The sequence below is a fragment of the Sorex fumeus genome, unplaced genomic scaffold, assembly GCF_029834395.1.
Source record: "Sorex fumeus unplaced genomic scaffold, SorFum_2.1 ptg000013l, whole genome shotgun sequence".
In the NCBI taxonomy this organism is placed as follows: Eukaryota; Metazoa; Chordata; class Mammalia; order Eulipotyphla; family Soricidae; genus Sorex; species Sorex fumeus.
The window spans coordinates 15,771,741-15,786,198 of record NW_026606070.1 but is presented as its reverse complement, the minus strand read 5'-3'; the positions used below and the strand labels follow the sequence as shown (position 1 = coordinate 15,786,198).

Sequence of the window (14,458 nt, the reverse complement as noted above, 5' to 3'; positions counted from 1 at the left end):
TCTCACTCGCTATTTATGCAAGCCATCTGCTTTGGCCCATCTATTGCTGTCCTGTTTTACTTTTCACAGATATAGTAGGCTTTCATTGAGCTTTGATGAAAGAATATAGGGGGTAAGTGAATTAAACACTATATGTTCTAAATCAACATCTTTGTTCATGGTGTCTATCTAATGCTTTACCTCTTTGCTTCTGCCAAAAATAAAAGGAATACAGATCTAAACTTTTTCACTTTCATTGCTTATCTGTTGGCTTTTGTTACTCTGTCATCCTTTTTTGATTTCCCTGTGCCTCCTCTGTTTTACACACCTGAGCATGCTACACAAGCTGATCAATACTTAATTTTTAATTGTGTTTGTTTTTATTTAATGAAGTTGATTAACCCCTATCTACAATCTCTATCAATTAAACACCTTCATATACTGCTTTATATTATTAGTTAATATTTTAAGTGGACATATTTTATTTTTTCCAAGGAAAATATTGTTTTGTGGGGCTAAAGCAAGACTTCAAAATATTGTTTTGTGGGTACAGTGGGTAGAGCTCTTGCCTTGCATATAGCCAACCTGGGTTCAATTCTTGACACCTCATCTGGTACCCCAAACCCATGGTAATGGTCCCTGAATACAGAGCCAGGAGTAAGCCTTGATGGTTACCAGGTATAGCTCCCCAAAAATAGTTTTGTTCTTCTTTATTGCTCCCTTAAGTTTATGCATGTAACCAAGGCCCAAAGCACTTGCTCTTTTCTTTTTTTTTTATCATTTTTTTTATTAGTGAAACACAATGAAGTACACTTATAGACTTATAAATTTTTGTGCCTGGGTTTCAGTTATACAATGATCAAGTACCCATCCCTCCACCAGTGCCCATCCTCCCCCACCACGGGTCCTAGCATCCCTCCCACCCCCCACCTCCCACCCCCGTCCCACCCTGCCGCTGTGGCAAGGCATTCCCCCCTGTTCTCTCTCTCTTCTTTTGGGTACTGTGTTTTGCCAGAGAGGCATTGAGTGGCAATCATGTTTGGTCTATAGACTACTTTTAGCATGTCTCTCCCACCCTGGGAGGGTCTTCACAACACCCTTTATTTGGTGCTCTCTTCTCTATCTGAGCTTCCTTCTCACCTAGCACATGTGGCTGGCCTTCAAGTCATGGAGCAAAATTCCTGGTACTAATCTGAGCCCTTCCTGGGTGTTAGTCTCCCGTTTTGTTGCTTTATGTTCCCCAGATGAATGCAATCTTTCTGTGTCTATCCCGCTCTTTCTGACTCATTTCGCTTAACATGATACTTTCCATGTAGTACCACTTGTATGTAAATTTCATAACTTCATCTTTTCTAACAGCTACATAGTACTCCATTGTGTAAATGTACCAAAGTTTCTTTAACCAGTCATCTGTTCTCGGGCACTCAGGTTTTTTCCAGATTCTGGCTATTGTAAAGAGTGCTGCAGTGAACAAACAATTGCAGATGTCACTTCGACTATACCTTTTTGCCTCTCTGGGATATATTCCCAGGAGTGCTATAGCTGGGTCAAATGGGAGATCGAATTCTAATTTTTTGAGAAGCGTCCATACTGTTTTCCAAAAGGGTTGGACCAGCCTGCATTCCCACCAGCAGTGAAGGAGGGTCCCTTTCTCGCCACATCCGCGCCAGCACCTGTTGCTTTTGTTCTTGTGGATGTGGGCCAGTCTCTGTGGTGTGAAATGATATCTCATTGTTGTTTTGATCTGCATCTCTCTGATGATTAGTGATGTAGAGCATTTTCTCATGTGCCTTTTTGCCATTCGGATTTCTTCTTTGCGAAAGTTTCTGTTCATTTCCTCGCCCCATTTTTTGATGGGGTTGGGTGATTTCTTCTTGTGTAGTTTAACCAGTACCTTGTATATCCTTGATATCAACCCCTTGTTGGATGTGTATTTGGTGACTATTCTTTCCCATTCTGTAGGCTGTCTTTGTATTTTGGTCACTGTTTCTTTTGAGGTGCAGAAGCTTCTTAGTTTAAGATAGTCCCATTTGTCTATCTCTGTTTTCACTTGCTCGGCCAGTGGCGTGACCTCTTTGAAGATACCACTAACTTCAATATCGTGGAGAGTTTTGCCAACTTTGTCTTCAATAAACATTATGGATTCCGGTCTGATGTTGAGGTCATAAATCCATTTCGATCTTACTTTTGTGCATGGCGTTAGGCAGAGATCTGAGCCCACTTTTTTGCATGTAGCCGTCCAGTTTTGCCAGCACAATTTATTAAAGAGGCTTTCCCTGCTCCATTTCACTTTTCTTGCCCCCTTATCGAAGATTAGATGATTATATGTTTGGGAGGAGATGTCAGTATATTCAACTCTATTCCATTGGTCTGCAACTCTGCCTTTGTTCCAGTACCATGCTGTTTTGATTATTACTGCTTTGTAGTAGAGCTTGAAGTTAGGTAGGTTGATTCCTCCCATTTTCTTTTTCCCAAGAATTGCTTTAGCTATTCGTGGGGGCTTATTGTTCCATATAAATTTCAGGAGTGTTTGCTCCATTTCTTTGAAGAATGTCGTGGGTATCCTTATAGGGATTGCATTGAATTTGTACAGTGCCTTGGGAAGTATTGCCATTTTGACAATGTTGATTCTCCCCATCCATGAACAGGGGATATTTTCCATTTCCTCGTGTCCTCTTTTATTTCCCGAAGTAGCGTTTTGTAGTTTTCTTTGTACAGATCCTTTACTTCCTTAGTTAAGGCGATTCCTAGGTACTTGATTATCTGGGGCACAATTGTGAATGGAATTGTTTTCTTCATGTCACTTTCTTCTCTTTCATTATTTGCATATAGGAAAGCCATGGATTTTTGGGTATTGATTTTATAGCCTGCAACTTTACTATACAAGCCTATTGTTTCTAGGAGTTTCTTGGTAGAGGTTTTAGGGTTCTCTAAGTATAGTATAATGTCATCTGCGAATAGTGAGAGCTTAATTTCTTCTTTCCCTATCTGGATGCCCTTAATATCTTTTTCTTGCCTAATCGCTATTGCAAGTACTTCCAGTACTATATTGAACAGCAGTGGAGAGAGTGGGCATCCTTGTCTCGTCCCTGACCTTAGGGGGAAGGCTCTCAGTTTTTCCCCATTGAGGATGATGTTTGCTGTAGGTTTGTGGTAGATGGCTTTAACTATATTGAGGAAAGTCCCCTCTATCCCCATTTTGGCAAGGGTTTTTTCTTTTGGCCAAACTTTTCTATTTTTCAGATGTTATCATTATCTCTAATGACCTATATATCTAAGTTTTTAAAAATCTAGAATTTACCAGAAAACAATTCCCTTTATATTTGAATTTAAGATAAACAATAGCACTGTAGTACTGTCCTCCCATTGTTCATCGATTTGCTTGAGTAGACCCAGTAACGTCTCCACTGTGAGACTTGTTGTTACTGTGTTTGGCATATCAAATACGTCATGGGTAGCTAGCCAGGCTTTGCCATGTTGGTGAGATACTCTCAGTAGCTTGCTGTGCTCTCTGAGAGAGGTGGAGGAATCGAACTTAGGTTGGCCCAGTAGGTTGCTTGCAAGGCAAATGCCCTACCGCTGTGCTATCTCTCCAAGTTTGTCCTATATACCTACAGTAAAATAAATTTGTAAGTTGGTAGGTATCATACTTGAGAATATAAAATATTCAGATGTTAATGAGGAGGTTCATTCATTCAGTCCACTAAAATTCCTTTGTACCTGTTTTATCTATCTCTCTCTTGGTCTGTTATTTTTTCTTGTTTGAATTAGGACATTCCCATGTTTATTTTGCCCTTTTCAGAAAAATGAATCACTCTTCCTCCTGGAAGTCTCCCTTATTTAAGTGAACAAACAGAAAGCACAATTATACCCTTGAATTTTCTGTCTTTTATCTTTCTCTTTCCATTCTTGTGTTTTTCTAATGCCACCCCCCCCCCTTTTAACAACCTCATAGCTAGTGTCTTTCTCATCCACTGTAAATGCTTCAAAAGTCTTCACCAATGCTAAATGATTTGCTCTGACTTTATAGTGGTCATATAGTTTAACCTATACATTTATTATTGTATCTCTTGGGAAAAGTCTGAAATTGCTGTTCAAGTGTTTTCACTCTCATTCCTCAACTGAATGAATTGTAGATTCTTTTTCTGAAGACTTTCTCCAGAAACCACCAAATATATTGAAGTTACAAAGAGAAAATAAATTGACTGGAATTTTTCTAAGTCTTCATCCTTTGTCAAGTCTCTGCAACATTAAACCTTAACACTCCTCACACACTATTTTTCTCTCTTTATATATCCATTATGAACATTCTCATTGTGTTTCTCTTTACCCATCACTCATGACATTGCCATTTTCATAATCTAGTTTTATCTTCACCTTTACCTTCTATTTGAGGAGATATTTTGCATTCATTTCAGCATTTATCCTTTTGTAGTTTTATTAAGTCTAATTACTGCAGTGAAAAGCATTTTTTTTGTTGACTTCTAAGGTCAGGTATTCAAAATTAATTTTTCTTCTAGCGTCAGATTCCCAGATTCATTAGACATTTATCTTAGTATTTTACTAGCCCCCTGCCTTAACACTGTTGGTATAAATAAGGGAAGTTGCAATTTATTTGCACTAGAAAGTCATGACATTTATTGTATTAGGAGTTTTGACAGACACAAATGATGTCTAAGATTATATTCACACTGGTCTTAAAATTCCTGCTTTAAGCATTTTATGTTTTGTTATAATTTTACATGGAAAATAAGCATATGTGTTTAAATATATATATACATATACATATATATGCATAAAGAAGTGTAAATTACCTGTACGAGTAAGGGAAAAGAAGCAATGAGATACTGTCCTATATTAAATCCTGAGGAGAAAAGGGCAACTTGAACAAAGTTGGCAACAGTGGTTATTGATGAGATGAGCTCTGATTTGGGATGTATTTTGATGTAAATTGTTCACTGTAAAGATGTTGCTTTTGAGAAAGAAAGAATTAAAATTGACATGACTTTTCTGTTCTTAGATTCTAGAAGTATGAAACTGCTATTAACAGAAATGGGGAAGACTACGTAGATTTAAATACGAGGTTAGATATGAGCAATGGCTATGTGATATCAGTTAAAGCTGAAGAATAGAAAGAAATAATTGCAATAGTATTCATCTTTTCTTATTTTGGAGGCCATTTGCTGATGAATTAAATCACTCCTGATTTACATTCATGATTTTTCTTGTTAGAGTAGATGAAAATTATAGTATGGTTGACACGTTAAAGGGAATGTACATTTTGAGGATAGAACTGTCTCGGTCAATATAGCTGTACATAATACTTCTTTTTAATTACAAAAAATTATAGGCCCCTCCCCACATTGTTGCTTGGTGGTGCCAGGTGCAATACTTCCCAGTGCAAGCCCACCCAATGCTGGCCTGATTCTGCAGTGCTCAGGAACCAGTAGGAATACACCCACCATGCTCTGGCAGTCACCTATGGGTGGAACTGAACAAATCAAGGTCTTGCAAGGCTAAATATGAGATTCTCCACTTTGAGTCCTGTCTCCCAGTTCATAGAGTAATGTTTTTTAAACTTACAGTGCATCCTGGTCTCCTTTAAGGGGCTAATAAAATCTGTGGATGTTTTCCCTGAATATATGTACATATATACAGTGTTTTATATAATATGTTATGTGACTTGGCAATTTCTTGCTTCTTTGTGTCACTTAATGTTTTTGTGAATATTCACATATATTCCAATATAATATTGCCTTCTTCCAGGAGCCATTTTTATTTGCTTATACATTTTCCACTATAACTGAATGAAATATAATCAGAGTGGTTTGTGTGTGGAAAATACTACATATTCTAAAGCTAAGATCACAGTGGTTTTTATGGTTCTCTTTTATTAGTATGTAAGTAAAGTCCTGTATTCATTTGCATACGAAAAGCAAAATAAGTTTTTTTTTTTCTGTTTTCCAATTAAATAGAGGTAGAAACAAGACTGAAGTCAGGAGGGTATTTTCCCAGTCTGCTGCTTTGAAGTACTCTCAGAATAATAAATAAATTATTCAGGATATGTATAACTCTACAGAAGAATCATTTATGTCATTTGTGTATTCTGCTTATTCTATAACTTACTACAATCTGAACATTACAAATGATCAAAATAACAACTGCAATATATCAACAAGTATCAAGAATACTATGAAATAATGAAATATAAATGACCACCAAACAAAAATGTTCACAAATTTAATACTTTCAGAGTTTTTAAATAATGTAAAGTAGAAGGAACTTCTAGATCAGAGATTAAACCAAATAGGCAAACTTTTGTAGCACTGTAGCACTGTTCTCCCTTTGTTCATTGATTTTCTTGAGTGGGCACCAGTAACGACTCATTGTGAGACTAGTTGTTACTGTTTTTGGCATATCAAATATGCCACAAGGAGCTTGCCAGGCTCTGCCATGTGGGCCGGATACTCTCGGTAGTTTGCCGGGCTCTCCAAGAGGGAAGGAGGAATCGAACCTTGGTTGGCTGCCGTCGCGTGCAAGGCAAATGCTCTACCCACTATGCTATCGCTCCAACCCGGTTAAGATCAAATAATAAACATTTTTTTAGATTTGTGAATCTGCCATATTAATATATTCCATACTTGTGGGTTCAACCAAAGATATAATATGTGTGATATTTATGTCTTTTCAGTGATATTTAAATAAAATCATTTATTAAATTTTATGGGTCTGAAAACATTGTGTATTAACATACCAAGATACTTATATCTTTCCTTAAGCCTTGAGTGAAAATAGTGTTTGGTAGCTAAATATTCTGTATAAGAACACAAGGAATCATTTGAGACCTAAAAAGTTGTGATAATGGAATTTTAAAGTGATGTAAAAGCAAGAAAATGTGCTTACTATTTCATAAACACCTGCATACCTGGGTTTTTAACCTCAATATGAACTTTGTAAGAGAAATAAGAAAACTGCCTGTTGGGATTGTTTACCTCTTTGGGAAGCTCTAGTTATAAAGAAAAATTATGCTGAAATTAATGTGCTGAATTAAAATTGTGATGAATTTCTGCTGGTTTTAAAACAAATACTAATGTAATTTCAAAACTTTAAATATATTATGTTAAAAAACATATGTGGAAATCTGAAAAACAAAATGAGATGTGATTAATCACCTTGCAGAAGCAGAGTTTGCTTTTAAAAAAGTAATTATGCAATTCAGCTATTTACAAGTTGAAGCTAATAAGAAAGAAACAATTCAGGGTAAGATCATGAGTTTTTTTTTTTTAATGGCTTATGTAAGGTCTTTGCATTTGATTTTTGTAAAACAAGATCTCTGGCCATCAGTTCGTGTGTGTGTGTGTGTGTGTGTGTGTGTGTGTGTGTGTGTTCTTTTATGACTAAGTCACTTATAGGAATATAGTTCATTGAATAGAAAAGGATATGGCTGATGTGTTTGATGTGAGTAGAACTCTTTTTTCCAAAGGATAAGTGAAATTTACCTTTCATTTATTCACAAGGTGTTCTTAAATAACTCTTTGTTATTGAAGCACATGGCATACTATTGGACTGAAGAGAAAGTCCCAGATCCATTTACAGCTTCTTAGGTTATAGACAGTCTTCTCGCTGTGACCTCTTATGGTGGAAGGGACAGGGATCTCTCTGACGAAGGTCTCTCTCTTTTGTTTTGTGTTTTGTTTTGTTTTTATTTTTACGTATCTTTTTAAAGCAAGACAATTTTTATTGAAAAAAATTTTACTTAGATGTGAGGGGAAAGTGGGGGGAAATGTGCTCAGGAGAGAACCTGGGCTTGGAAGAGCAAGGTAGAGGTCTCTTTTAATATGACATAAATCCCATCTGTGAAGGTTCTAACCCATGACTTTCCAAAGATGATTGGGTCTTCCGAAACTTCATTCAACATATGACTTTTTTTGTTCTTCTCCCCACCTCCCTTTATTTGTTGTTGCTATTGTTTCAGTGTTGGGTCAAGTATATACCTGGCTATGATGATTGCACATTTATTCATCCATTTTAGTTGTAGTACTGGCTGGGGATTGCACATGACTGCATTACTTACATGTTTTTTTTTCACTTGTGATGCTCACATACACCCAGCTGTAGTGTACTAAGGGTTTCAGCTTCTTGCTGTGGCTGAAGAGATCCCAAGCAGGTTGTTTGGCACTCCACCAGGAATGTGAGGTCCATGCATTTGGGACAACTTGAATTCATGGTCTCTGCTTGCAAGGCTGGTGCTGTCAAGTCTTAGAATCTCAACATATGGATTTTCAGGGAGCCCAGATATTTGATAGGTGACACATCATTAATTTGGTCTGTAACTGCAAGGGAGCATGAAATTCCACATGAGACAACTTTTCTATGACTGAAGATAGTTCCCTAGAGGAGGTGGCGGCTGTTGGCCACACTTTAGCAACAGGAGGCTAGGTGCCTTGGTGGAAAGATTCTTTCTGAAAGTGAAAACAGAAAAGAGCTAGCAAGAGCAGATATAACTCATATGACGGTGATTCATGATATAGAAGAAAAATTCAGAAATCAACTTATGAACTTTGAGGCCATCTAATATCTGATATCTAGTTGGATATCCTACATACAATTATGCAGCATAAGAGGCATTGTAGCACATTCCATCACAGGTGTTCATTACTTGGATGGGAAATAGTGATGTTTTATGAGACTCTGCAATGGAAAAGTTAGGCATCATCAACACGTTTATAGTTTAATTCCTAAAATCATCAACCTCAACTTGGTCATTTAGGAAAGAAATAAATCATTTGTGAAGATGTTGGTTAAGTAAGTAGTTAACCTAGTATAACTTTTATAGTATTAACCATAGGGCCATCGATTTGAAATGTAAGAAGTTGTGCAGTTCACCGTGATTTCTTCTTTTACCAACACAGTTGTTATCAGAGTCCCTTAACATATTATTTTAAATCTTGATTTATTATTGTGTCTCACTTTACTCTCAAGGAAGTTAACAAGAAAGAAGGACTTTGTGATTTGTTTTCAATGAACAAATGGGTCATTGTAGGACTGTCACTCATACTAAGTAACAGACTGCATCATTCTTATTGCACTGTCAGTAATAGCTGGGTTCCAGCTTCCCACCTCCCTGCCTGTCACTCTGTGAATGCCTCATCAAGTTCCATACTCTAATGGTGACCCTCAGACTGTTTCATAGAAATTTTAAGCATGATCCTCATATATTCAACCAAGTACCAAAAGCTTCTTTTGATGTGTGTCAATGTTCTCTAGAAAACTTTAATTTTTTTTTTTCAGTACCATAACACCACCTTTGACTGGACATTTTTGTCGACAAAGGAGTGCTTGAAGTACGGAGGAAAGCTCGTGGGGAACAACTGTAATTTTGTTCCTGATATCTCTCTCATGTCTTTCATCCTCTTCTTGGGCACCTACACCTCTTCTATGGCTCTGAAAAAATTCAAAACAAGTCGTTATTTTCCAACCATGGTAAGTACCTGGGCTAAAAATAACTTTTGTTGAATTTATACCATATCAACAATAATACAATTTCACAAAAAGAAAACGACATTCATAATTCAGCCTCCCAAATAGAATTTATGCATCTAAAGAGTGCTTTCTGTTCTTTGTCCATGTGCATATGTATTTTAACATAATTGCAGCCCAACTTTGAAAAGCTGTCCAAAAATTTTGCTCACATAATTCTGTCATAATTTCTGTCATAGTTCTGACTATGCTGAAAGAGAAACAGGAGGGTATATTCTATCTAAAAATATGTAAGTAAGGAACAGGATTTTTTAGAACCACAGATTTAAAGTACATAAGCAAAAAAAAAAAACACCTCATATTTATCAGGAATTTGTATGTAAAATTTCTTGTTTATCAGCTGTACCTGAGTACCAAGTAGCTGCGCTGTGAGTAGTGGGTGTAACCCTCCATGGTGCCATTATGCAGTACTGGTGTAAGATGTGAGAATCATCTGAGCCAAAATCGCCTTCTTATAATGATGAATGTTGGAGTACAGAAAAACAGATACTTGAGCTGGGTGTGCAGACATCCTGTCTCCTATTAATATGCTTGGGTGAACTCAAAGTCAAAACTGTGGTTCATGCAGAGACTACAAGATAAGACCAACATTAACTAATGGTATTTTTTTTTTACCTGATGAATGGAACAAAAATAATCCACTGCTTTACAGTTCAGTTTCCAGTGTTTAGAGTATTAGTATCCTATGTCAACCCTGATGATACTTGATTTTTATCAGTGAACTCATCTAGAAGGGTGGAGTCTCATAAAATCTCTTCCTTTCTGTCTTGTGTAGGAGTGGTAGAACTTTAGAAGTCATCACTGCAGTTCATGAGATTCCCCTTTTAGATCTTGGGAAATGAAGCTTTAAAATATTTTCTTCCCCATCCCCCCAAATTTATCATTATTATTTTTGAAAAGCTGAAAATAAAGGGAAGGATTAGTCTTTGTCTGCTTGAACTGTGAGAGCAAAATACCATAGACAATAGCTTGCAGTCAAAAGAAATCTCTTTCTCACAGGCCTTGAGGGTGGGAAGGTCAAGATTAAATCCCAGCATGGAAATAAGGGCCTTCTTCCTTATTTCAGTAATATGTCCCAAATTTATGATAGATCTTCACATTAAAGAAAAAATTTCCTGTATAAAAGCTCAAGCAAGTAGTTCCAAGCTATTAAGAAATTCTATTCAGAAAGTCATGAGTATATGAAAATAGAAAAATAATAAAAGCTTTATAATTGAAATTCCAGTTATGAAGTTTTTCTTTAGAATTGTTCACAACAAACCATAATACAAAATAAGGAGGATAAAGTATATGTGATTTCTACACATTTCTTTTTTATTATTATTTTATAAAGTGAATCAATTACATTTAATATTCAAACACCAATTCCACCACCATTACACCTTCCCACCACCACATTTTGGATATTTCCATCTGAAACTCAACCCCTTCCCAAAAGCAGAATCAAAATAATATATTTTGTATTGTTTGTCACATAAAGCTGCTGAAAATGCTACAAAAAAAGTATTCTTAGAGGAAAGAGTGAAGACTGCTGTATTTCATCCAAGGGCCATTGTTAGAAGTTGAGCCTTGGATTTCTGCACATTTCTAATGTTTTATTGTGTAAACTTTCATATATTCATTTCCATTTATACTCCTAATCACTATATACTTACACCTAAAGAGTAGCAACACATAAAAATTCATACATACATACGCAAATATTAAGAGAATTTTTTCTCTTAATTAGCAAAATGTATATTCACTTAGGCTTCCATTTAGATGTAAGGACAGTACAGGGAAGAGAAAATAGTTTTACAAACACTTCTGCTTGTATAATAGTAATTCTACAGAAGAGGCTGGAGCAATAGCACAGCAGGTAGGGCGTTTGCCTTGCAAGCGGCCAACCTGGGTTCAATTCCCAGCATCCCATATGGTTCCCCGAGCACCACAAGGAGTAATTCCTGAGTGCATGAGCCAGAAGTAATCTCTGTGCATTGTCAGGTGTGACCCAAAAAGCAAAAAACAAAAAACAAATATATTCTACAGATAAAATGTCTATGCTTAAAAGCTGTAAGTTATACTCCTTAATTGCTGATAATAATCAAGTGTAAACTGTACTAACTCTTCACACAGAACTTGATTCGAAATCTGTGAATACTCAAAATGCAGCTAATGGGTAACTTGTCACACAGATTGTTCTGTACTTCTCTAGCTTGCATGGTTGGTTGTTTGTTTTAGTCTCAGTTCAAAGCATTTTAATAATTATTTCATCAATTTTTAGACCATAAACTGCTGCAAAACTATTATGCTTCTATTTTATTCCTCATGCCAACCAGCACAACATTGGATGGAGAAGAACTCAATATTTGGTTTTTTTGTTTTTGTTTTTTTGCTTTTTGGGTTACACCCAGCGATGCTCAGGGGTTACTCCTGGCTCTGTACTCAGGAATTACTCCTGGCAGTGCTTGGGGGGCCATTTGGGATGCTGGGGATTGAACCCAGGTCGGCTGTGTGCAAGGCAAATGCCCTACACGCTGTGCTATCACTCCGGACCAAGAACTCAATATTTGGGACTTGTAGAAAGCAGGTGAAGATAAATGCTGCACTTTGCAGAAAGAGTGTACATGTGGGAACCCAGAAGCTGTGGGTTCTAATGCCAGCACTGCCGTTAATTTTGACAACTCTCTGTGGACTTTACCCATCAGGAGAGTTTACTGCTTTATAATTTTATTTTTTTCTGGTCTTTTTATAATATAATTTAAATAATTTATTGCAACGATGTAAGCTCCATACATAGTTATGAGCAATATTTTTATATTTAATGATTTTTTATTGAAAACATAATTGGGGCATGGAATTAGTAAATTTTTGCAGTGGAAATTTGTGTGATGTAATATATTTCAGTTCTCAGTGCACAGATAACTGCAGATAGGAGAACTGGGGAAACACTAGATCTGATTATTCTGCTTTATGCAAAACTTACACTCCTACTCACTGAATTTCAGAGTTTAAAGAGAACTTAGAGATCAAATAGTTCAACAACTTTATTTTACAGGAAAAAAATTGGAAGCTGAGAGAAGTTGTTTGACCTAAAAATATAGCATGTAAAGTTATAAGGAAAGCAAGAATGAAAAGCACCTCTTAATTTTCTCAGGAACTTGCAGGAGGTTGGGCATTTAGATTTAGATTTGGAAATCCTCGTTAAAGGAATATTACTTAAAGTTATTGGGTTGAACTCTCTCACTAAAGAATTGAGCCAGGGAGGGGTAAGCATCCTAATCTCGGGTTCTAATTTTAAAGAATTCTCTGATTCCATCTCTTAAGTTAAATAAATTTTATAATTAAACTTTATTTTACCAGTAACCAGGACTTAAAAATTTTCTTTATCTTTATGCCAGGTATCCTTGACAGCTGTTGCAATCTCTTGCTATCCATGAACCACAAACTTGTCATATTGCACAATTAAAAATATGGTTTTTCTGTTCACAGTTGAATTTAGCATCTTTTATTTCTTATCTTAGCTAATAATATTCCCTATATGTATACTCTCCCAAGATCAAAATTCAAAAATCGCATTCAGGTCCCAGCAGGAAGCAAGCATTGTGCTCATATAAGAAGAATTTGATGGATTTAATTATTTGCAATGTTGAGGTTAATGTTATGGAAACCAAGGGAAAGTTCAGTGTCTAGTAATGTGATAGTCACAATGACCTAAAGTGCTAGTAATAGTTTGTCACTATAACCCAATGGATGGGGAAAGGGAGAGTTGCTGGGACTTGGAAGAGCGAAGGGTAGAGATCTCTGGCCTGAGAGATACTGTGACATTGGATTTGTAGCCAGCCTGAGCCTTTTCACAGTATATAACTACAGAAATCTCTTCTCTGATCTCACTCTCTTCCCTCTGATGACCTGTGGAGAAGAACTTCTTTGGGAAAACCAAACTGGAATCCTGAAAGTGAAGGATCTGTTGTAGACCAAATAGGTCAGCTCCCAAATCGGAGAGCATGGTTCGAAGGAGTAGAAAATGGACCTGATAAGACAAAATCTGATTTGGTCACATTTGCCTCTCATGGTTTTCATTATTAAATTCAGCTTGTCGAATATTCTTGCTTATCCTGTAATATCTCTTCTTCACCTGATTCAGAACCTTATTACCTTTGCCTATACCAGGGTCACTAACCCACTTTTCCACATCTGCCCCCTCCAAAATCACCAGCAATTCATCTGAATAAGCATTTAAGATGAAGTAATTTGCCTTCAAAGTATGTCTTTCAGGCATTAGCTTGTGAAGAAGGCACTTTCAGAGAGACTTGATGCTTGGAGAATAATGGGTGACCACGCCTACTCCACTGACCGTTGCCTTTGTATATCCTTCCTGTTCTTGCTAGAGATGCCTGTTTGTTATTTCACACAGTTATTTATTGGTCTGTTGCCTCAGTTTTAAGATTTTAGATGAACCTTTGGCATAAAACTTCCTTTAGGAGCATCACTGCATCATCTGTGATGGTCTGTAACAGATGTGTTACATGATGTGTTCTTCCTGAATCTGCAACTATTAAGTTTTCCTATCAATGGAACAGAGATGTCATCACTATATATGTGGTGACAAAATGAAAGCAATAGTTTAAGGATACAGTAGGAGTTCCATTAATTGAACTGATAAAGCTATAGCACCTGCAATTAGGCAGTTATTAGTATTCTGATATATAGTTAAATTAATTGTGGACAGCTGATGTATTTAGTGAGAATGTAAATGTCTTTAGGGGGAGATTATGTGGAAAAGAACGTCAGAGTTGGTTCTTGTAGATTCTGGGACCACTCCTAGAAATTTTCTGCCAACAGGGGCTGACGGGTCAATGCCTTGGCCCAAGAATGACGTGCTAGTCAGACACTGCAGTTATCTGTGCCACCCTGGTGGTTCTTTAGAGGCCTCCAGTGCTGTACCTCTTGATGCTTG

The 14,458-nt window shown here is 36.7% G+C and overlaps 1 protein-coding gene across 2 annotated transcripts in view; it reads left to right on the top strand.

Moving 5' to 3' along the window:
- The window catches only part of SLC4A4 (solute carrier family 4 member 4), a 346,379-nt gene that overhangs the window by 276,099 nt on the left and 55,822 nt on the right, over window positions 1-14,458 (top strand). For both annotated transcript variants that reach the window (XM_056111484.1, XM_056111485.1), the window contains exon 15: window positions 9,271-9,462. In XM_056111484.1, coding sequence (XP_055967459.1) covers window positions 9,271-9,462 — 192 coding nt within the window. The remainder of the gene's footprint in view (window positions 1-9,270; window positions 9,463-14,458) is intronic.